Source organism: Phallusia mammillata, chromosome 3 (assembly GCF_965637545.1).
Source record: "Phallusia mammillata chromosome 3, kaPhaMamm4.hap1.1, whole genome shotgun sequence".
In the NCBI taxonomy this organism is placed as follows: Eukaryota; Metazoa; Chordata; class Ascidiacea; order Phlebobranchia; family Ascidiidae; genus Phallusia; species Phallusia mammillata.
Window position 1 is genome coordinate 5,287,409 of NC_137254.1, and position 22,549 is coordinate 5,309,957.

Here is a 22,549-nt window from a genome sequence, read left to right on the forward strand (position 1 = left end):
AATGACGTTTAAACATCTTTGTGCTAATACTGTCAGTAACAACTACTTAATATGAAGTCAAATAATTAGTTTCCAAATCACACAGGCTGCCAGCATAATTAAAACCAACAACTTAATGGCTTATGTTGATATCAAACACCGAGTTAGTGGTTTATGTTAATACTAAAACGAGAATTAAGGGTTTTAGTGTTGATATGAATACAGAATTTTGTAATTTATCTCCGTAAAACTGACTTTATTATGCGCATATGCTAGTACTCCGTTTGGACGTTTTAAGGCATTTAAAAGCGATATTTTGCACGGATGTTATGAAGCCTTAAGTAAAGTGATGAAACACTTATCAAATTACAGACAACGCAATGGATTACTGCAAAACAATTTAATCATTCTCGAGACGGCACACAAATGTTGGCAAATGATCAGACAAATAGGTCACGTCACAGGAAAGGTTGGAAATGCATTCAAACTGATTTGCTTGGGAGAAATGCCAGCTTTGCATGAAGGATTGATCGACATATCCGGATACGAAACACGGTGATGCAAGTTACTGCACAAACCGTATTGAAACACATGGGTATACTTTAGGCCAACGGTTCCAACCTTTCTGATGCCGTGACCCCTTGATAACAGTTGCCATGTTGCGGTGACCCCAAAGATAAATTAGTAAGCTCTAAATTTAAATTGACTCTATTTTTTTCACAATAGTAGCATGGTCTATGAGTTTGTTTTAATGGGGCTAGTGGTTCTTGCCCTAAAACAAGTTGGGAACCATGCCTTTAGGCGACCCCAGGCAAATTGTCAGGCGGCACCCGTTGGGGTCGAATCCCACAGGTTGGGAACCGCTACTTTAGGCAGTCTATAATAAACATCAATTAGAGCTTGTACTCGATATATTTCCGTGATTTCCAAATGTTTTCATGCCCTATAAAATACAACGACATACATTTTTAACATCTTTCATCACTGTTTTTGTGTGGGTTTTCTTAATTGCAATTGTCGCTTCATAAAATATTTTTCTTGCAAGATATACCATTATCCCGGTTTAAAGCGTTGCGTTCAGGTCTCAGTCTTCCCTGGAGTCGCGGGTTCGAATCCCGCTCCTGTCAATATAGTTTCGAGGGTTGCCTATTTTGTTTGTAACACAGTTTGGTATGGCCCAGTCACATACCTCTTTGGAATACGACATAGTTGTAGCGCTATTACGTACAATACGACTTCCGTTGTAGGTATTCAGAAACATGTTCAGGGATTTCTGTGCTATTTGTTGTGGCATTCTTAACCTGCAGACATTGCACACTGCTTCGACCTACAAAGTTTTATCAGTGCAGCTCGAGACGAGAGATAGGCCGTACATTTCATTATTGGTCGCATTATATTGGTAAATGGAGATCGTACGACATGTAAGCATGCGCGGTTTTTGTGAAATTCTTTTAGGCTTAGTCATAGTACCTACGCCTACGGCCAAATTACCACCTACACATAAACTCGCACAAAATACCGATTCCGAAAATTTTTCCTATACTAGATTATAATTTAGCACTCGGAAACATATTATGATTGATTATGTTGGGCAAATGCATTTAACGCAATCTAAAAAAAAACACTGTTTTAACGCATCCTGAAAACTCTTTGCATTCCAAACATGCGTTGCTATAATTCACACTTTTTCTGCAAAATATCTATTATTAATATATCTAGAACAGTGCTTCTCAAACGCGGCTCTCAGGGCCGCATGCGGCTCCCACCTACTTATTTTTCGGCTCCTACCAAACCTCAGAAAACCACCAAAGATTGCTATTTTAGCTTTCAAGGTAATAATCTTTAGTGATTTCCTCAAGGTTTCGTTTTTTTGCGGCCCCTTACACACTTAAAAAAACTACCACTATCATTTGGCCCCGACAAAAAAAGTTAGAGAACCACTGCTCCACAATATTTAAACAAAGCAGTGGTAGTTATACATTTAGTACACTTATTTATATAATATAGGTTAAGTAACTTAATTTACGTTAACCTGTTTTCAATATGATGTAGGGCCGCTTTATTTAGGTTTCTGTGTTGTTTCGATTAAATTTATGCGCTAAGTCGTCAAAGTCTATTTGTTTATGAGACATTGATCAGTGGTTTCCCACCGGCGAGGAATTTCCGAACTTGCATATTTTCACGGTTACAGTATGAAACCAAGGATTGAATTTCGGTACTTGCGTTTAGAAAAGTATTTTCGCTGTGACAGACATTTAAAGACAAAACGATGAAGTTGGTGATTTTATTGATCTTTGTGGGTTCTTTTTCTTGCATTCGAGCGGTAAGTTACAAAAATAATAACCCAAAATGTATGAATATGTAAATTGTACCTTTTTCACCTGAAACTTTAAATAATATGTTTATTTTTTTTTAACTTTTGTTTGGTAATAAAAAATGTTCAAAAATGGTTAGACAAATACCAGGTAATATCCGAAATAACAGTTGCATATACAACATATTTTTTGTGTTTTACAGCAAAACTTTTGCGAAAACGTCAACATCAACATTAATCGGTCCACATCCCTGGCAATTTATGACATACATGAAAGAGTGTTAGCCGCCCTTGACCAGAAGAAATATACATGTGCTATTTTCCTAGACTTATCAAAAGCGTTTGACACAGTCGATCACAGGGTTTTGTTGTGGAAGTTGGAGCATCAGTGTGGAATACGGGGAAGCCCCTTAGAACTGTTCCGTAGCTATTTAAGTCACCGCAAACAATGCACACGCATAGAAAACGTAACATCAAAACTGCTAAACGTTACCTGTGGCTGCCCTCAAGGTTCGTCACTGGCTCCTTTATTCTTTTCGCTTTACATAAACGATTTACCAACGGCATCTAAATTCACAACGAAACTCTTTGCGGATGACACGTGTTTAAGCATGTCATCAGAGTCTCTGACTGATCTACAGGCCAACGTAAACAAGGAACTCGTTTATGTTGACAACTGGATGCGCCACAACAAACTATCTCTTAATACGAGTAAAACAACGTATTTACTGTTTTGTCCTTCCAAGCGCTTAAACACGCAGCAGTTTTCGATTTCCATAGGATCTCAGCAAATACAGCGATCAACAGAAACAAAATACCTGGGAGTTTATATCGACGATCAGTTAAAATGGGAGAAACACATAGCTCATGTGGAACGAAAACTAGCACAAGCCTGCGGTATCATGTACAAGCTGCGTGACTACTTTGGACAACAGTTTCTCCGTATTATTTATTACTCTTTTGCGTACCCCTATCTGCAATATGCGATCGCGGCGTGGGGTAGCGGATACGCTGCATCAATTAAAACCCTTAACATCAAACATAACAAAATTTTGCGAGCTATTACTCGCAGCCCTTACCGATGTCGCGCTACTCCACTATATCATGATTTGCGTCTTCTAAAATTTAAAGACATTTACAAACTTGAGGTAGCCAAACTGCTGCATTCGTTTCATACTGGTGCACTACCTTCCACATACAACTCCCTTTTCACACCTATTACGTCAGTACACCATTACAACACCCGAAGGGCTGAAAACCAGAACTACTTTCATCCACGCGTAAACACCGCGTTCGGCACAAGATCAATTTGTCATCGAGGTCCAAAAGTATGGGAAGACTTACCACGCGATATTAAGTCTCTGTCACGCTTGTCCTCTTTTAAGAAACAGCTTCTCTTGTATTTATTAAGGCAATATCACCCCTCAACAATTATTTCACTTTCCTGTCCTCGCCTATACCAGAATTCATATAATACAGCTTGTTCTCCTACGTCATAACTACCACAGTTTTCACTTTTTTTCTTTCGTGTTTTTTTTTGTGTGTGTTTCAGTTTTATCTTAGTGTGATTTTACTTTTTGACTTTTTATTCCATACTATTACATCATTAAACTGGATAACTTGGTCACATAAAAAGAACAAAATACTGCCGTAGGATTCGGTTTTTTCAGATCAGCCATCCGGGTCGAAGACAGTGCAGCACCTTCCCCAGCGAACAACATCAGAGATCTCGAGATCGATCTTACAAAAGCAGAGGAGGAGATGCTCGACGACAACAGTTTCATCGTCGCAACGAATTGTCCTCGGGACACCCGGGTCTGCCTACGGGATCACAGGAAACGTTCCGAGGAACCGAGCTGGTGTTTCCGTTTAGGCGGGTTTCATTTGACCAGCAGAACCTGCGGGTTCAAACACCGTCTTATGCAACCGGACGTACCCCGCCAGGTTCGTGCGGTCGGTTGCGATCCTACGGCAGGACATACCCAAAACGGAATTCAACCACAATTCAAATAACAGGACACTTGACTCGATAACCTACGGTTTTTTCGGTGTCCTTGCTGTTTACGTATCCGTTCAACAATGGAACTGTAATGATGAAGTGACTATGCAAATAAAATTTGACTTGACTTGACTTGACATATTTTTTGTGTTTTACAGCAAAACTTTTGCGAAAACGTCAACATCTGTGGTGCAACATGCAGTGACATGACTACAACTTGTAAGTATTTCAGACAGAAACTTCCTGAATGTATTAAAGATGTGGTGAAGTCGAACGGTCGAACAATAACACTTTAACTGCGTAGGGTTGAAAACAGCAATAAAACTAATATACTTGTTTTGTATCACCCTACGTTAAAATTACGATTTTAATTAATAATGTAAACGCATCAAATCATAAAATGATAATTCGCAAACAGTGCACACTGTTTCGACCTCATCAGTGCAGATGGTTACAAGACATAGCCCTTATTGGCTAGTTTATCAATTTAATGGCAATCCTCTTGATTGGGATTAACATAATATTGTAAACAGGCTTCTTTAACATGAATTTGCCTGGAGCTATTATTTTGACCAACAATGATGCCTCATTAAGTAACTGTAATACTATACGTTTTAAGGATTAAGACACATCTATGATTATTAACAGAAAGATATGTGTTATACAATCATCAAAATTTAAATCAAAATATAATTCGGAGAAACTTTCGATTTGCTGTTTGTATGTATGTGCACAAATAAATAAACCAACTAGCATTACGTAATATGATTCACAGGTCATACTAAGCCAAACAAATGAATCATAGTATGCTTGAAGGCTAGGCGTCATACCTAGTTAGCCTCTCATTAAGCATTTGCATATGCGGCAAGGCATCGGCTAGAAAAATCTAGCTCTTGGCGTGATTCGAACCCACGACAGGTGTATTTTTCTACCAACTGAGCTGCAGTACACAGACTTAGCAGTGAACCTATCGAAATTCGAATCGTTGTCAGCCTCGTATGCTGCACATGTCAGCTTCGTTTCATGGAATTGGCAGAACGATTAGTAATCATTTAAGTTGAACATTGTTATTTTTACTTTACAGAATTAATTAATACTGTGATCAAGCATTTTTATCGGCGTTTTTGACATTATCCGTTATTGGCAGCAATTGGTTGTTGTATAAGGGTACTATAACCTTTATTATTATTATTTTTTTCAGTTTATAAGTTGCTTTGCACTTGGTGTAATCACGGAGGACTGTGTTCATTTTGGGTAGTAGAGGGATCGGGATCCAGTCAACAGTTTCTGAAATGAAAGAAAACTTGATTCGTTTTAGAAAGTCATACCGAGGCCTTGATCAACTTTGTTTCTTGTATATACCTACACTTGTTGTTGTCCGTAAAGGGTACTTGTTAATAAACAAATAAAGGCGTTTTGAGTTGGACCTATAACTAAGAAAAAACAAGGGTTTTTACTGAAAATTGAATTTGCAACAATAGAATAAAGTTTTAGATACACGAGACACAGACTTGAAGAGTATCTAAAAAGTATACATTTATCATCACTTTATTAATGAAAGCGACAGTTCGATAAAGTACATGTACATTTCTTTTTCCGGAAAATTCCGATTTCACAAAAATGAAAATCCACAGAAATAGACTTTTATAACTCCATAACCACGTAAACACCACAAATATTCGAAAAAGGAAAATTTCCAAACACTAATTCTTAATTTAGCATTGGTAAAACATATCTTGATGGATTATGTTACGGAATTGGTAAAACACTGGCCTTTTTCGGTTTTCAAGCCACTGTTTTAGACAATTTGAAATCTCATCGGATTTCGAACCGATTTATTACCTCTTAATATCGCTAATCAATACATCTAGATTTTTTGAACAAAGCAATGGCAGTTTATAATACACTTTAAGTAAATAAATTTACGTTAACCCGTTTTTAATATTATGTAGGGCTGCTTTATTTAGGTTTCCCTGATGTTTCGATTAAAGTCATACGCTAAGTCGTTGAGGTGTATGTCTACAAGACATTAATCAGTGGTTCCCAACCGGGGAGGAATTTTCGAAGGAATTTTGAAACCGGAAGGGAGGAATTTGTCTTTAGCATTTCTGTTTTTTTTTTCTGCTTTCAAGTAGAGGTGAACGAAGCCGGCTAATTTTCGGCTCGGCCGAAACCGAATGTTTAACAGTTTTGCCATAAAATTCTGCCGAATCATTGACGACGTCGAAGTCATACGCTACGTTTTTGATATAAAAACATAAGTTTTTCAACCAGGCAAAAAGTTCATAATACGTGTTTCGTCATGTAGTTCTGCGGGGGTTTCACATTGCCTCAGGCATGATTGCCAGTCTGCTAACGAATTACTGATTTGTTGTCTGAAGTGCGAAAAACAATAATTCATTAAGAAATATAAAACTTGACACGATTTGAGTTATGGTGTAGTTTGAAAGATTGTGTGGTGCCCCATAAGGCGGAAAAGGCACTAACCCTGCGTCATTTTCAAAACAGAAGGATACTTGTTTTATTTCCAATGTTTGATACTATCTATTGTTAACATAGAATATTAAAAAAAGGTCATCAAAATATTTGACAACTTTCAACTGAATGCTATTTTAAAGTAAAAGATTTTCTGTATTATAAAATACAATTTTTTTCTGGCAGTTTGGATGATTATTTTGCAATCTTATGTCTGTATCATAGCAACAAGTTCAAATTCCAGTTCTGGCAATATGTATAAGTATGATCCGTAATGAGTTATTAACATTAAAAAGCGCAACCAAATTACGTAATTTTAGTACTTTTATGCTTTTGTTTTGGGATTTCTGTAAAAGCAGGCGGTAAAAAATAAGGTTGTTTAAGTAAATATCGTTTATTCAGCTGATTGCATACTTTTTAGAGTTAAAAAGAAATGTCATGTTCAAAGCCAGAACACCGGTCATTTTCAAATGCCAAGCTGCAAAATTATTAAAGTTTGCTTCAATTTGCGGTTAAATTTGACATGCCGCTTCGTAGTAGGGGATCGCCACGCCTTGTCATATGGTGGCGAATGCTTGGTGACCATGCTGATTCGGTATTGCGACGTCAATGGGACTGGCGGCCAGATTTCAACCAACAGCTTCAAGAATTAAAGAAAACTTGATTCGTTTCACAAAGTTATACCGAAGTCTTTGTCGACCATGTGAACAAACTGCGTTTCTTGTATATACCTTCTTTCACTTGTTGTTGCCAATAAAAGGTGCTTGATTGAATTACACTATTAGAACACGCTCCACTGGTTAAAATGGCCGAATGATCTGAGGCGCTGCTTTCAGTTTGCAGTCTTCCCTTGATGCACGGGTTCGAATCCCGCTTCTGTCACATTTATTTTGTTGTTTTAATTGAAAATTGCGTGTTGTGCCAGAATTTAAACGAACAACAATAGGCAGGATGACCGAGTGGTTTAAGGTGTTGCGTTCAGGTCGCAGTCTCTCCTGGTGTCGCGGGTTCGAATCCCGCTCCTGTCAACACAGTTTCGAGTGTGTTTGTAACACAGTTTTGTATAACTCAGTCACATAACACTTTGGAATACCGCATAGCTGCAGCTCTATTACGTATAATACGACTTCCATTGTAGGTATACATAAACATGTTCTGGGATTTCTGTGCTATTTGTTGCCCTTAAACAATGGCATTCTTAAGCTGCAGACATTGCACACTGCTTCGATCTATAAAGTCTTATCAGTGCAGCTCGAGACGAGAGATAGGCCGTACATTTTATTGTTGGTCGCATTATATTGTTAAATGGAGATCGTACGACATGTATGCATACACGGTTTCGTGAAATTATTTTATGCTTAGTCATGGTATCTACGCTTGAGGAATAATGAAACGCCTAAGGCCCAATTATCACCTACACCTAAACTCGCACAAAATACCGATTCCGAAAAAAAACTATTTTTTTCGAAACTAAATCTTAATTTAGCACTCGGATTTCCGAACTTGCTCATTTTTACGGTTGCAGTATGAAACCAAGGCTTAGTCATCGAAAGTTGTTTTTTCCCTCGGCCTTTTTCTTGAAAACGGTTTATAAGTGTGACTAAATGTTCGAAGTTAGGCACTTGCATTTAGAAAACTGTTCTTACTGTGACAGACATTTGAAGACAAAATAATGAAGTTGGCGATTTTATTGATCTTCTTAAGTTGTGTTGCTTGCATTCATGCGGTAAGTCATAAAAATAATCACCAGAAATGTATAACTTGTAAATAGTTTTTTTTCTTCCTGAAACTTTAAATGATATGTTTAATTTTTTCTAACTTTTGTTTGGCAATAACAAAGTTGTTCAAAAAGGGTTAGACAAATACCAGGTAATATCCGAAATAATAGTTGCATATACAAGGTATTTTTTGTGTTTTAAAGCAAAACCTTTGCGAAACCCTCAACATCTGTGGTGTAACATGCAGTGACATAAGTACTACTGGTAAGTATTTTAGAACAAACTTCCTGAATGTATTAAAATGTATTGAAACGGTCGAACAATAAAATTTTAACTGAGTATGGTAACAGCAACAAAAGTAGTCTAGTTGTTTTTGTATCAACCTGAGCTGAATATACGATTCAAATTTATAATGTAAACGTATCAAGTCAATAAATGATAAGCTACAGATAGTGCATACTGTTTCGACCTATAAAGTCTCATCAGTGCAGATGGTTACGAGACATAGGCAATATTGGCTAGTTTATCAATCTAATGGCACTCCTGTTTGTTGGGAGTAACAGGCTAAAAAGCCATGCCTCAACTATTCTGTTTGAATTAGAATTGAGCTCCAGAATTTTGGTACAAACACAATGAGTAAAAAATATGAAAACTGACAAAATTCTAACATTGTAAACTATCGATTCTTCACAGGAATTAGGCCTGGAGCGTATATTTTGACCAACATTGCTAAATCATTGAAATAGGTTTATAATTGTAACGTCATGCGATAGGTTTATCATAGTTTGATCTCATAATACTACCCGTTTACTGGACTATGCGAGAACGCTATCAGAAAACATATATCAACAAGTATATCCAAAAAGACGTGCGTTATAAAATCTAAGAGAGAAATGAATCATAGTACACCAGGCACATTAAAGGCGTCGTACCAAATCAGTCGATGATTACCAATGTGGGATTTGAACCCACGAAATGAGCTGATGCGGTTGTCGCGGTCTACCAACTGAGCTAAGGATGAACATACATTTACAGCTGGAATCAGCCGTAGAGCGTTCATGCAGACCACTCATATACAAATCATAGTACGCCAGGCCCAGTGAAAACGTAGTACCAAATCAGTCGGCATTTAAACAAAAGCTATTGCGTTTATGGGTGCAAGTAATACATCAGTTACGTATATTCAGTGCTTGCAAAATCCTTTATGCACACACATTCGCAAACTTGGAGCTTTTGTAACCACAAGTTGCAACCACTTGAACCAGGAAGCAGAAAAACAAACTAACTGATTTGGCCCCAAAGACCAAAATTAAGTTTAGTTAATTCAATTTTACAGATCAATTAATCAGTGTTCAAGCATTTTAATCAGCGTTTTGACATGTCCATTATTCAGCAGCAATTGTTTATTTCATCAGGGTACTATAACCTTTTTTTATTTCTTTTTCAGGTTGGAAGTTGTTTTGCACTTGGTGCAATCATCGACGATTGTGTCCAAACAACGGATTTGCATTTTTTGGGGGAGGGGGACCCGAAGGATCAGGTTCCAGCCAACAGTTTCTAACATGAAAGAAAACTTGAATCGTTTTGCAAAGTTATACGGGAGTCTTGGTCATTTATTTGAACAAACCTTATTTCTTGTACCTACTTTTGCTTGTTGTTGACAATAAAGGGTGCTTGTTAATAAAGTCGCATCTGTTATTATAACCAAAAAGGCGTAAGTTGTAATTTGGAGATCCTTTTCCGATTTGGTGTTTGTAAAATACATGTGTATGCACAAATAAAATAATCAACAGGCTTTATTGTAGCATGATTTAAAGGTCATACTAAGTAAAACAAATGATTTAAAGTATGACAGGCCTATTGAAGACGTCATACCGACTTAGCCGCTCATCAAGCATTCCCATATACGGCATAGGCTAGAAAAATCTAGCCCTCGGGGTGATTCGAACCCACGACAGGTACCATTTTCTACCAATTGAACCACACAGACTTAGCAGTGAGCCCGTCGAAATTCGAATCGTTGCCAGCCTCGCATGCTGCCATGTCAGCTTCGTATTATGGGACTGGCAGAATGACTAGTAATCATTTACATTGATAACTGGGATTAATCCTTAAGCGTTCATGCAGGACCAGCAAACACTCATATATAAATCACAGTACGCCAGGCCTATTAAAGGCGTTATTTAAACAAATGCTATTTCCTTCATACAACGTATATTCATCGATTGCAAAATCTTTTAAAATCGAGAATTCGCAAACTTGGCACTTTTGTAACCACCATTTGCAACCTTTTGAACCAGAAACATACCATTTACATTACATGCCCAATTTTATCAATTACATCCGCTGGCGCTGAGGCCTTTGGGTGACCCTTAGGTCATAGGAACAACTTTGCGAGCAATTTGATTGATTTATTGGAGGAAATATTGTAATGTTGTATATTTCCTACATGTTTTTTTATTATTTTGTTTATGTCATTTCTTGTTGGATGTTAAAAAAAGGTTGATATGATAGTAGTTCTTAACCTGGCGTAGTTATACCAAAGAAATGACTTTTTGACCTTTTATGCAATAAAGTTATAACACATACCAGCGAAAAATGAAGGTGTTTAAAGGCAAATGACTTTGCCAATAATTAACAAATTGTTAACTTAAAAAGCAGGAAAACAACACAGCTGATTTGGCCCAAAAACAAACAATTTTAGTTAATTTAATTTTACAGTGGTCAAGCATTTTTATTGGTGTTTTTGACACTGCACTTATTTTGGCAGCAATCGTTTATTTTATCACGATACTATAAACATTCTTTGTTTCTTTTACAGTAAATAAAGAAGACAGGATTTTTATTTGCATTGTCACTTCACAGTTCCATTGTTGAACGGTCAAGTAAACAGCAAAGACACTGAAAAAAACATTGGGTTATCTGGTCAAGTGTCCTGTTATTTGAATGTTGGGTAAAATCCGTTTTCTGTGTGTGTTATGCCGCATGATCGCAACCGACCGCACGAACCTGGCAGGGTACGTCCGGATGCATAATCACGGTGGTTGAACCCGCGGGTTCTTCTGGCCTAAACGTAAACACCAGCTTGGTCTCTCGCAACGTTTCCTGTGATCCCGTAGGCAGACCCGGGTGCCCAATTAAGGACAGTTCTTTACGGCGATAAAAATGTTGCCGTCGAGCAAACATTTAAAGTTTGCATTTATCATCACTTCATTAATGAAAGCAATGGTTTGATGAAGTGTCAAAGCAAAATATAATACGGTATTTGTTTTAGTGGACTAATAATTGTTTTGCCCATTGATTCATTATTCGTCAAATTTTTAATCTTAAATATAACAAAGCTACAGAAATTAACCAACAATTAAAGTATCAGTGTGACAAAATATTGTAGAGACTAAGAAAGAAATGCGCAGAATTAAAAAACAGCCAGACAACAGACCCGTTGTAATAACATTGCAACATAAAATAGAAAGTAAAAACAATGCTGTTAAGTACCTCAAGTGTTTGTTGACGTTGTAATTGCCCGCCCACTAAGAATAAGCATGAAACAAAAAACAAATTAAGAAGCAAAATTGTGGCGTAAAATGAAACTCTAGAAACCAATCTTGGCTTGGTGGCATGAAAAGGGGTTTTACATTTACATGAAGTACATTGGATATGGAACTAACATAAGAGCATCATGCCAATAAATTACAAGCTGCAGAGAGTGAACACTGTTTTGTCCTATAAAGTCTCATGAGTGCAGCTGGTGACAAGTGATAGGACGTATTGGCTAGTGTGTCTATCTAAAGGCACTCAAGTTTTTTGAGAGTAACAGGCTAAAAAGTCATGTCAAACCCGTTCTGTTTGAAGCCACAACTGGACATACCACCACACATGGCTATAATAGCCAATAAGACCTATCTCTAGTTACCAGCTGCATTGATGAGACCTTTTAGGTCAAAACAGTTTGCACTGTCAGCAGCGAATCAACATGTTTTGATCTTTTGAAAGCCAAAGTGTTACCGCCTTGTTGAAGCCAAATACCACTTCAACAGCTGAGAACCGGACCATTTGAGCAATTATGCCATTCAGTGTCTCAGAGACATTTCTTAAAATTCAAATAAAACTCAGTGTATTCAAATGAATCACTTCCTACCAAATTTCCAGACCTTAGAACCCATCCAACTTTCTTGTACAACTTGCTTGATGACGTCTGCTGTGACGTTGATGGTGACGCATGGAGCCGAGGTGCCTTTTTTCTCTGGCGAACTCGTGTTATAGTAAAACGAAACATGGACAATTTGCTATTGACATTCAGTGAGCTTGCAGTACAGGCAAGAGGGACAATGAAGTGTTTGGTTTTATTCCTGATGATTCTGTGCATTGGAACGAGTGCAGGGGTAAGTAATAAGAATAGCTTTTAGCTTAAATCAATTTTTTTTCTAAAAAGTGTGTTGATCTATACTGTATCAATCTAAATTATGTAGCAGAATTAGTTAAACGTATTTGTTTTCTGTTATTATATACACTATTTTGAATTTTATAATCACAAAAATCCAGGTATGGTCTATTGATTTATTAGAACAAGCTTTTCCATTAAAAACAACCTTTTTTACATGCTTGACTTTAGATGTTTAGCAAAGTTATGAGTGAGCCAGAATTGGGGCCCAGCCCTACACGAGTGCTGGTGAAATTATAAAACAAGTTTGAATTAGGTTCGAAATTTGATTAAATTAAGACACAAATTATGCCGAGTGTGTATTTCTTCAATGTAGGCCGGATAAAATTCTGACCGAGTTTTGTGTAGTCGACAATATGTTTTTTTGTAGTTTTATCTATAATGTACTGCTGATGTCTGTCGTCAATTTACCACTTATAGTTGCTGTACAAGAAAGTGATTTTTCCCGGAAATGTCTTACATCAAAATAATATTATATACTTCATTTCAGAATCGACATTGTTCCCGATTTTGCAAACCCCAGTGCGACAGTATTGAAGGAATTGGTAGGAAATACGTTTTTGCCAAATTTTACACGTTTTCTTTATGTATTTAAAAAATGGTTAATGAAACGAAAGCTAATTAAATCATCACTTTTAATTTCTAGGATTCTAAACGAATTTCGTGCAGTCAATTTTCACCCGTGTTACATCCACGACTTGGCACACTTAAAGCGAGTTTCTTTAACCATAACACTTGTTACATACACAAATTTTAACACTTAATTCTGACATCATAGTTATATGCACCACTTGTTAAAATATTTGTTCTGGCGACCTAACAAACTTCTAATCAACTTATTGTTTTTTTTAGGAAGTTGGATATGCATTCACTGCTACAGTATTGGTGGATGTAACATCGAAGCTTTGAATTTTGAAAAAGAGTTGAGACGGAAACTGAAGAACGACCATTTTGACTTCGACTAAAAAGATTAAAAAAAAATCTTTGCAACCTAGTCTTATAAAGACTTGGTTGTCAATATAGTTAAATTGTCATTAACCCTAAGTTGTAAATGTAATTTGCAAATAAATTGCTTGAACACATGTACATTTTGTAAAGCACTCGTTTCAGCATTTGAGTATACTTACAGTATCATTCAACATGGAAAGCTTTTTGCCAACCTTCTACATACCATTCGCCAACTTTTTAACATACTGTGTTGGAAGCGCCATAAATGTCTCGTAACCCCAACTTCTATGACTACTTCTTGTAAAACTTATAAGGAGAAAGAGAAAGAAACAACTTTTGCATGAGAAGGATAGTAATAAGAAATAAGAACTATTAAGTAAAAAAAGCTCTGATAAACTATAAATATATAAAAGTAATAGGGCTGGCTTACTTTATTTATTTATTAGTTTATTAATTTGATTTTCATGATTATCAAAAGAAGGCAATGCGCCCTTTCTAATCATGCAATGCGCGACGTTTGGCGCATGCAAAATAATTGTTTTTTTTTTGTATGAATGTTACATTTTGATTTTGCCACACAATCTGTATTTAGGAAACGTTTAAATTTTGCAACGTCCACAAAATGTTTTTCGTCGTTGCGGAAGTTATTGAGCGGATAATCATGAAAGTGATTTGATGGTTTGCCCATAACGCCGCTAGCAATGTTGTGGTTCTCGGTATCTCTTGCCAAAATTTTCTTCTGAATTGACAAGTTGCAACAATTTTATTTCATGCTGTAATTACTTTTGTCCACTTTATAATGTTGCTCTAGAAAGTTCCTTACTTTTGCCTAGTGTGCCAAAACTGTTGTACGTTTCTGATTAGTTGCATACTTTTCTGCTGTAAGTGATTTCCGTGTTCAATTGTTTCTGTGTTTTGTGTTAAATGTACATTTCCAAATACATGCTTCTTAAAGCCTGCTGGTGAAGCGTTGTTTAGCAGTTTTGGGACCTAACGCAAGATTTTCATATCTCGTGATATAATGTATCCGTTTTTACCGCGGCATAACTTTATTTCGGTAACATTTCAATCTACATTATGACAATCCAAGGGTAATTGATTTCTTTTGGGTTTGAAAGGCAAAAAGGTTTAAACTTCTTTGTGGCAATAGTGATTGTAACAAATACTCAATATTAGGAAATATAATTCACAAGGTATGTCAGCATTATTAAAACCAACAACTAATTAACGGTTTATGTTGATACCAACAACAGAATTAGTGGTCTATGTTGATATTAATAACAAAGTTAGTGGGTAGTGTTGATATGAAGACATAATTTTGTAATATATATCCGTATGTAAAATTGACTGTATTATGCTCATATGCCAGCATCCTGTTGGGACGTTTTACAACATTTAAAAGCCATATTTTCAACTTGAGTGATGTTATGAAGCCTTAAGTGAAATCCAAACTTGCCTATAAAAACACAATTGAATCCTCACTTATCCAATTTGCCAAACCTTCTTAACACAAGGCTTAGATGTGTGTATACTTCATAGCGTAATTAGATAAAGATTAAACAGACAAACACAATGGATTACTGCAAAACAATTCAATCATTCTCGAGGCCGAACTCAAAATGTTGGCAAGTGATCAGACAAATAGGTCACGTGACAGGAAAGGTTGGAAATGCATTCAAACTTTATTGCTTGGTAGAAATGTCAGCTTTGCATGAGGCTTTGATCGACATATCCTGACACGGAACATGGTGATTTAAGCTGCTGCGCAAAGCCGTCTTAAAACACATGGGTATACTTTAGGCCAGCGGTTCCCAATATTTCTGGTGCCATGACTCCTTCATAACATTTGCCTAGTTGCGGTGACCCCAAGGATAAAATTAGTAGGTGCTAAATTAATACTGACTGTACTTTCTTCGTTTATAATGTGACTTACACAAGGCCTACGTAACATGTTTACCTGAACAAATACGTTTATTGGTGTCCAATGTGGGATACATGGACTAAACAAACAAACAAATACACACACGGTTAACAGACAAAACGACGAAAATATCAGCGTCTAAAAACGCCAAAACATATGACAGGACACAATTTATGACAACAGAAGAAAAGACCTAAAAACAAGGACCAAAAAATTAAATGTTTATACAGGACGAAACAAACGTTTTTAAACCAATTTATGCCATATTTTTTAAACAAACAGTTTGTTCCAGCAACCACATGTTAGAAGAAAATAAAGTGCATCTCATGACAGCCCTGGTTTAGGTTACTTGTTACTTGTAGCAAAGGATTTGACTTGCAATTGTTAAAAATAAGACAAAAGAAGGACTCAAGTCAAAAACAAGGAAATTTCCAAGACAGGGCAACTTAAACTTTTTGCTCTGCGACCCCATTTTGAAACAGAAATTTCTACGCGACACCTTGATGGCTTTCGCCCAGGGGTGCGCAACCTTTTCGCTAACTTGACACACAGATTGACAGTCTTAGCTTTTATGACGTCATAATCTATATTGTGACGCTTGTGGTATCTGCTTTTTCACATTGTTTGCACACAATAGGAATAAAAAGTCTGGCACATATGGCTAGTTGGCTAGTAATACTCTTTTAAGTTCAACAAAATGTGTTTAGAGCAGTTTGAAAATCAAAATCTTTGGCAATGGAATGTATGTAAACAATAATGTGCGCACGTATACCATTTATTGTGACTGATATAATAACGCAAAATGTTTCGCGACCCCAAAATTATATTCCGCTACCCACAGTTTGAGAAGCCCTGCACTCTAAGACATTGCCATTTTGAATAAAAACCAATCTCAGAAATAAGGAGGGTTTGGCAACCCTATATATCAGTATAGTGGTATTTAGAAAAGTAGTGTTGCAAAACTTGAAAATGAAATTATTGTTGTGCGTTGCATTTTTTTTTACAAGACGAAGTAGTTCTAACTGGAAAAAAACGGGATTCGTTGGCATACAAAAACAATGGCTATGGAAGGTTTCTGTGGTGAGCCCTTGGCCTAAATACTTGCTTACTTTGTTTAAAGTTTATGAAGTTTACACATGATGTTCAAGGTGAAAAAATCACAAACAGCTCAACATACTAAAGTAATTTACATTTTCACAATAACTTTTTACAGAACTATATAGCAATAAGTAAAAAAAAAATATGAAACTGTTAAAATGGTGTGACAAAATTTACAGCCCTCAATGTTTACTGTTCAATTGAATTCATCTTGAAGGTCGGCTTCTTCGCAAAAGCTTTGAAGACGAGACCGGATCCACATTGCTTTTGAGACTTGCAGTACATACAAAAGTATTTTTCTAAAAACAAAAATATAATTGTTTACTTAAACCGTGTAATATTTTTTGAAATAGCCACAATTCATAGGTGCAAATCAAAATGTATGGGTATTTGGCGCGACGACACATTATAAAAACAAAGGAATTTGTAGAGTAACTGATTGTTCTCATGATTTTGTATTAGTACAAAAAAAATATTTAAGACTTTGTCACTAACAGAAAATGCAAAAAAACAGCGCTTTTTCGCTCAACACCGATATTTTTCGAATCAAAAATCTTTTTTTCCCATTTTATGCATTTGAAAAATTAAGTTGTTACCAAAATCACTGATTTGTTTAAAGTTTAAACAAACGGTTGCAAACAGGATTGAAAAAAGCTTTAATTAAGGGCTTATGTACAATTTGACAAAACTTGACAAAAACAAGTCATATTACGAAATGAACAAGCAAGTCGTATGCATTTGCTTGAGTTCCGGAATGCGATATAAAGCTTGTGTACTGACGTAATAAATGACGTCACAACGTTGCGTCACCTCAAGTAACTTGTCACCACCAGCTTGCTACGTAACCATATTACAGGTCATTAATTCCTATTGTTTCCTGACAAACACACTCTCAACAAACCTACAGTATTTTGCAACGTACAACAAAGATCTTGGCTGGGTGTTGTTTGAAAATTTTGACAATTTAAAGGTTTGATAATACGCAGGCTATGGGAATAATGTGTCGATGAGAATGCACATTTAATATTCAATTTGAATAAAGAACTGATAATGTCGTTTAGGCAAAATACATTCATGTAAAAACGACTGAATCTGTTTTAAGCAAGGATTTTCTCATCTATCGGTTTTACGGTTATATTGTACTCTTTATGTATGATTTGCGTTTAGTTACCAAAACAACAACACTCATTTTAGGTAAAAAATAAGGTCTTTTGGGGTGATTAATGCAACTTTGAGCTAATTAGTCATTAATTTAAAATAAAATAGAACAAAAAACTTACGGAAGCCCGGTAGCGTTCCACACACACTGGTGCAAAAGTATGTACAGTTGATTCGAGGCTAAAAAACAACAACAGACATTGTGAATCATGTTTCAAAATAGAATTTTCAGGCCAAACTAAGCACAAGACGTTTTTTTCTCGAGGCCGATGAAAAGAACGTTTTTTGCAATTATTTGTTGTTAAAGTTAAAAGTAAAATGCTAAGTATAAAACACTTTTATCGAAGGACTTGTAAGAAAATAAGAAATCAATTTAAGTGATTCGCATTTTGAGATAAATTTTACCAACTGCTGATGTATCAGTTAATAAAAGTGCAATACCACAACTACATCATACACAAAAACTCACAACTGCCATGGATCCCACGCAGGATAGAAGTAAAACAAAAACCACGAGTTTCATATTTTTCGAGTCTTCAAAAAAAGTCTTCAACCAATTCTTTAAATTTCTGACACAAATACTTCAAAACGTTTTACCACTCATATTTATACTCTCAACCCAACCTATCTAGAAATTTCCCAACTGTTGACGAAGCAATCAAATTACGTCACTCACTGACGTCACATGCCTATAGGGTTTCACATACTGCTCAAATTGGCTTGTAATTACGGCCCCGTATCCTGAATCTGTTTTCATCCGGGTTTCAAATTGAAATGTTTTTGCTTCGGTGCGTGTTACAATGCTTTCGAAAAGCTGTTTCTATTAATGAACTACTGAAAGCTGGGTAAACAACTCGTTAAAAGTGCGACAGTCACCTAATTATAGCAATTTTGTAATTTGAGACCTGAAAACACCTTTCTCTATACTACAGAGGCCAATGCACCGTATGTAGCACATATGGTGACCAAGTTTGTAATCACGTTATCACATTTTTGTGTGGGTTACAGAATTTCTTACATCAAAACGGAAAACAAACCAATTCTAAAGTTTTTTTGCTTGTAAGCATATATATTTGCACAACGGCAAATTGAAAGCTATTTTTACATGTTTCTTCTCTATGTATTGTTGTTAGTTGTGAGGAAACCCGCTTTCATAATACCAAGTCGTGCATGTAACAAGCGCTACAGTTGACTGTACAAAACATGTGAGGAACCCCGCTTTATTCTTACAAATTCGTTTATGTAGCAAGTGCTATGGTTGACGGCACGAAGCTCGTTAGGAAATCCGCTTTAATTATATAAAGTCGTGCATATATTAAGCGCTGTGTTTGACTTTACAAAGTTTGTTAGGAAACACATTTCAACTTACACAAATTCGAGTCAGCGCTGTGGTTGACTACACAAAGCTTGTTAGGAAACATGCTTTTATTGTACCAAGTCCTGCATGTAACAAGTACCATGGTTAACTAAACGAAGCTTGTTAAAAAAACAGATTTCGATCTGCAACTTTGTGCATGCAATAAGCGCTTCGAAGCATGAAGCATTTCCCCTGGGAATGTTACAATTTATGCTGACAAGCACGGCTTCAAGCAATACGGAAGCAATTCAAAGTCAATGATTTCAACCGACGCCTCATTCTGCTGAGTGCTGAGGTTGTAGCGACTTTTGTTGCTACTAAAATCAGATGGATTAAACTGACATTACTGCTTGAATAGTCTTGCACAGATGTTGACCTGTTATCTGACTTGAAATAGGAAATAGAGTTTGGATTTGAGAAGATCAATGCACTCCGCCACGTCTGTCTGTCCTAATTCGGCTTGTGAACTATAATTGATCAAATCAACACCATGTTTACGAATTCAGTGGTGTAGTTAAAAATTGGTGTTTTATAATTATTTCCTGAAAAGACTCATTTCCAGGGTTGAAATCCCACCGCAGAACGCCTTTGCATGTGGGAATGTTTGGTGAACGGCTGATGCGCCTTCCATGGGCCTGGTGTACTATGACGTATATATGTCGGTGACTTGATCGCTGGTCTGCATGAAAGCTTTAGGTCTGAACCCAGTTACGATCTTATGTTTATCTTAACTCTGTATGAAAAAGATGTGTAATATCCAAGTCTAAAAATGCGGAGATTATTTTTAAATTGTTTTAGAAGCACAAACGACTTTTAGAAGTATTTAGATGAGGTCTTTTCCAAACAACCCAACTTTATTTGAATAGAAAGAATTATCCTTTGCAACTGTAATTCAATACATTGTCTCAACCAGTTTGTACTCCTAATATATTTTTACAAATGCTCAAAGGGACGCTACAGCATTTTGCAATAACAAACTTGAAACGGGATTTGAACCTAGCCCTCGCACCAAAAACTTAAAAACCCTATTCGAATAGGGTAAAGTCCTATTCAATTTGGCATTTACTCCCCCTTTGGTGCATTGTTTTCAAAATGATATTTTTGTAGTGTTTTAATATAACAATCATGGTATGCAAAACCGGAAAATAGAACAAACATTTTTGTACAATAGAACAACATACTTTATTAGACAAAGTCATTTTTGGAAATGGTAACAAAACAAAAACTAACTTTCAGAAAAAAGGCAATATCACTTTTCGGAGTCCGAGCGTCACCTAGCGGAACGCTTTAGAAAAACAAACCACAAAACTTTATTTCGTCACACATGATGAGGTGTGTTCTGACGAAACGAGTATGACGTATGCGAATACGTGCTGTGACGTCGTCTTTCGTCGGGACTTCCCCAACCAACCGCTTTTCTGGCGCAGATCCAAATATCTTGCACCAAAGTTTGAGTTTCGTTCCACATTTTTCTGCACAAAAATATTTGGTAAAGTATACAGATTTTGAAAAATACTTGGTTAACGGATGTAACTGCATGATGTGGCTCCTCATATCACTAATGGTGGCATAAGCATTTGCCGAAATGTTTTAACAACAAAGCACTGTTACATCTACGACTAGGCGCTTAAAGTCGGTATTATTAACTAACTTCGTGCAGTCAACTATAACGCTTGTTACATCCACTACTTGGAACGTTTACAGCTGGTTTTCCAACGGGCTTCATGCAGTTAAACAATCCATCCGCAAAGTGAAAGTATATAGCAAGATTTCTTTAAACGTCGTGCAGTCAACCACAGCGCTTGTTATATGCACAACTTCGTACGTTTAAAGCGAGCTTCCTAACTAGCTTCGTACAGTCAACCACAGCGCTTATTATATGTACGACTTTACAAGCATAGAGTGGGTTTTCCAACGGGCTTCATGCAGTTAAACATTACATCCGCAAAGTGCAAGTATATAGCAAGTTTTCTTTAAACGTCGTGCAGTCAACCACAGCGCTTATTATATGCACGACTTTACAAGCATAGAGTGGGTTTTCCAACGGGCTTAATGCAGTTAAACATTACATCCGCAAAGTGCAAGTATATAGCAAGTTTTCTTTAAACGTCGTGCAGTCAACCACAGCGCTTATTATATGCACGACTTTACAAGCATAGAGTGGGTTTTCCAACGGGCTTTATGCAGTTAAACATTACATCCGCAAAGTGCAAGTATATAGCAAGTTTTCTTTAAACGTCGTGCAGTCAACCACAGCGCTTATTATATGCACGACTTTACAAGCATAGAGTGGGTTTTCCAACGGGCTTCATGCACTCGAACATAGCGCATTTTATAAGCACAACATTGCAAGCTTAGAAAGATAGTCAAACATGTGCACACATCATTTCAAAATCAATAAATAACTGTTTTACCTTGAGGCGACGTTATAAAAGATCGGGTTCAAGCACTCGCTGATTCTGAGACAAAGGTATTCGAACATAAACAACCAAGTCTTTGTGGCAATGGAAAGTTTTTCGTGGCTCAAGAATTTGTAGAGGAAAATAACTGGAAAATAAAAACAAGTTGTAAACGGTTGCAAAGTGAAAATATACTGCAATGTGACGGCTATAACTTGAACATATGAACATAAATTCAAGGAATCAGCCCAAAAGCATTCATGTTGACCAGCGATCACAGCACACTTATTTTCATAGTATTGAAAAAATTTCTAAATCATAGCATTGAAGGCCTGGCCCCCTAAAGGCGTCATGGCGAATCAACCAGTCACCAAGCATTCTCATACGGTAAGGCATAGACTAGAAAAATCTAGCCTGCGGTGGGATTCGAACCCTCGGCACAAGCCTTTCTGGGACTCGCATTATACAAACTGAGATACCGTTTACATATAATTACAGGCTTTTCGAAATCGTGTACCAAACAATTGTTAAACTGCATACTGTGAGTACAGATGTGTGAAATATTAAACCATATAGTTTTCGCAACGAGAATTGCACTGGTCCAACCTGACAGGTAGAAAAAAAATCTACACTGTCTCTTTTGGCTTGATGTTTTTATATTGATACAGGGACACTGAACCGACGCCACTTTAGTTCCCAATCAGTTGCTTGGCCATTGTGAACCATTGCCCAGTGTTGTTTT

General features: G+C 36.6%; 1 protein-coding gene and 1 non-coding gene across 2 annotated transcripts in view; one reads left to right on the top strand and one right to left on the bottom strand.

The window, feature by feature from the left end:
- The first annotated feature begins 7,712 nt into the window (after nucleotides 1–7,712).
- On the top strand, nucleotides 7,713–7,795 carry Trnal-cag (transfer RNA leucine (anticodon CAG)). Its single transcript has one exon. It is a non-coding gene; the product is annotated as a tRNA-Leu (tRNA).
- Nucleotides 7,796–20,577: 12,782 nt separating this feature from the next.
- Nucleotides 20,578–22,549, bottom strand: part of LOC145218824 (uncharacterized) — a 56,394-nt gene continuing 54,422 nt past the window's right edge. Inside the window, exons 8-9 of the mRNA XM_080086231.1 lie at nucleotides 21,823–21,955; nucleotides 20,578–20,880 (exon numbers count right to left, since the gene is read on the bottom strand). Of these exons, the coding sequence (XP_079942357.1) occupies nucleotides 20,727–20,880; nucleotides 21,823–21,955 (287 nt within the window). The 3' untranslated portion in view covers nucleotides 20,578–20,726. The remainder of the gene's footprint in view (nucleotides 20,881–21,822; nucleotides 21,956–22,549) is intronic.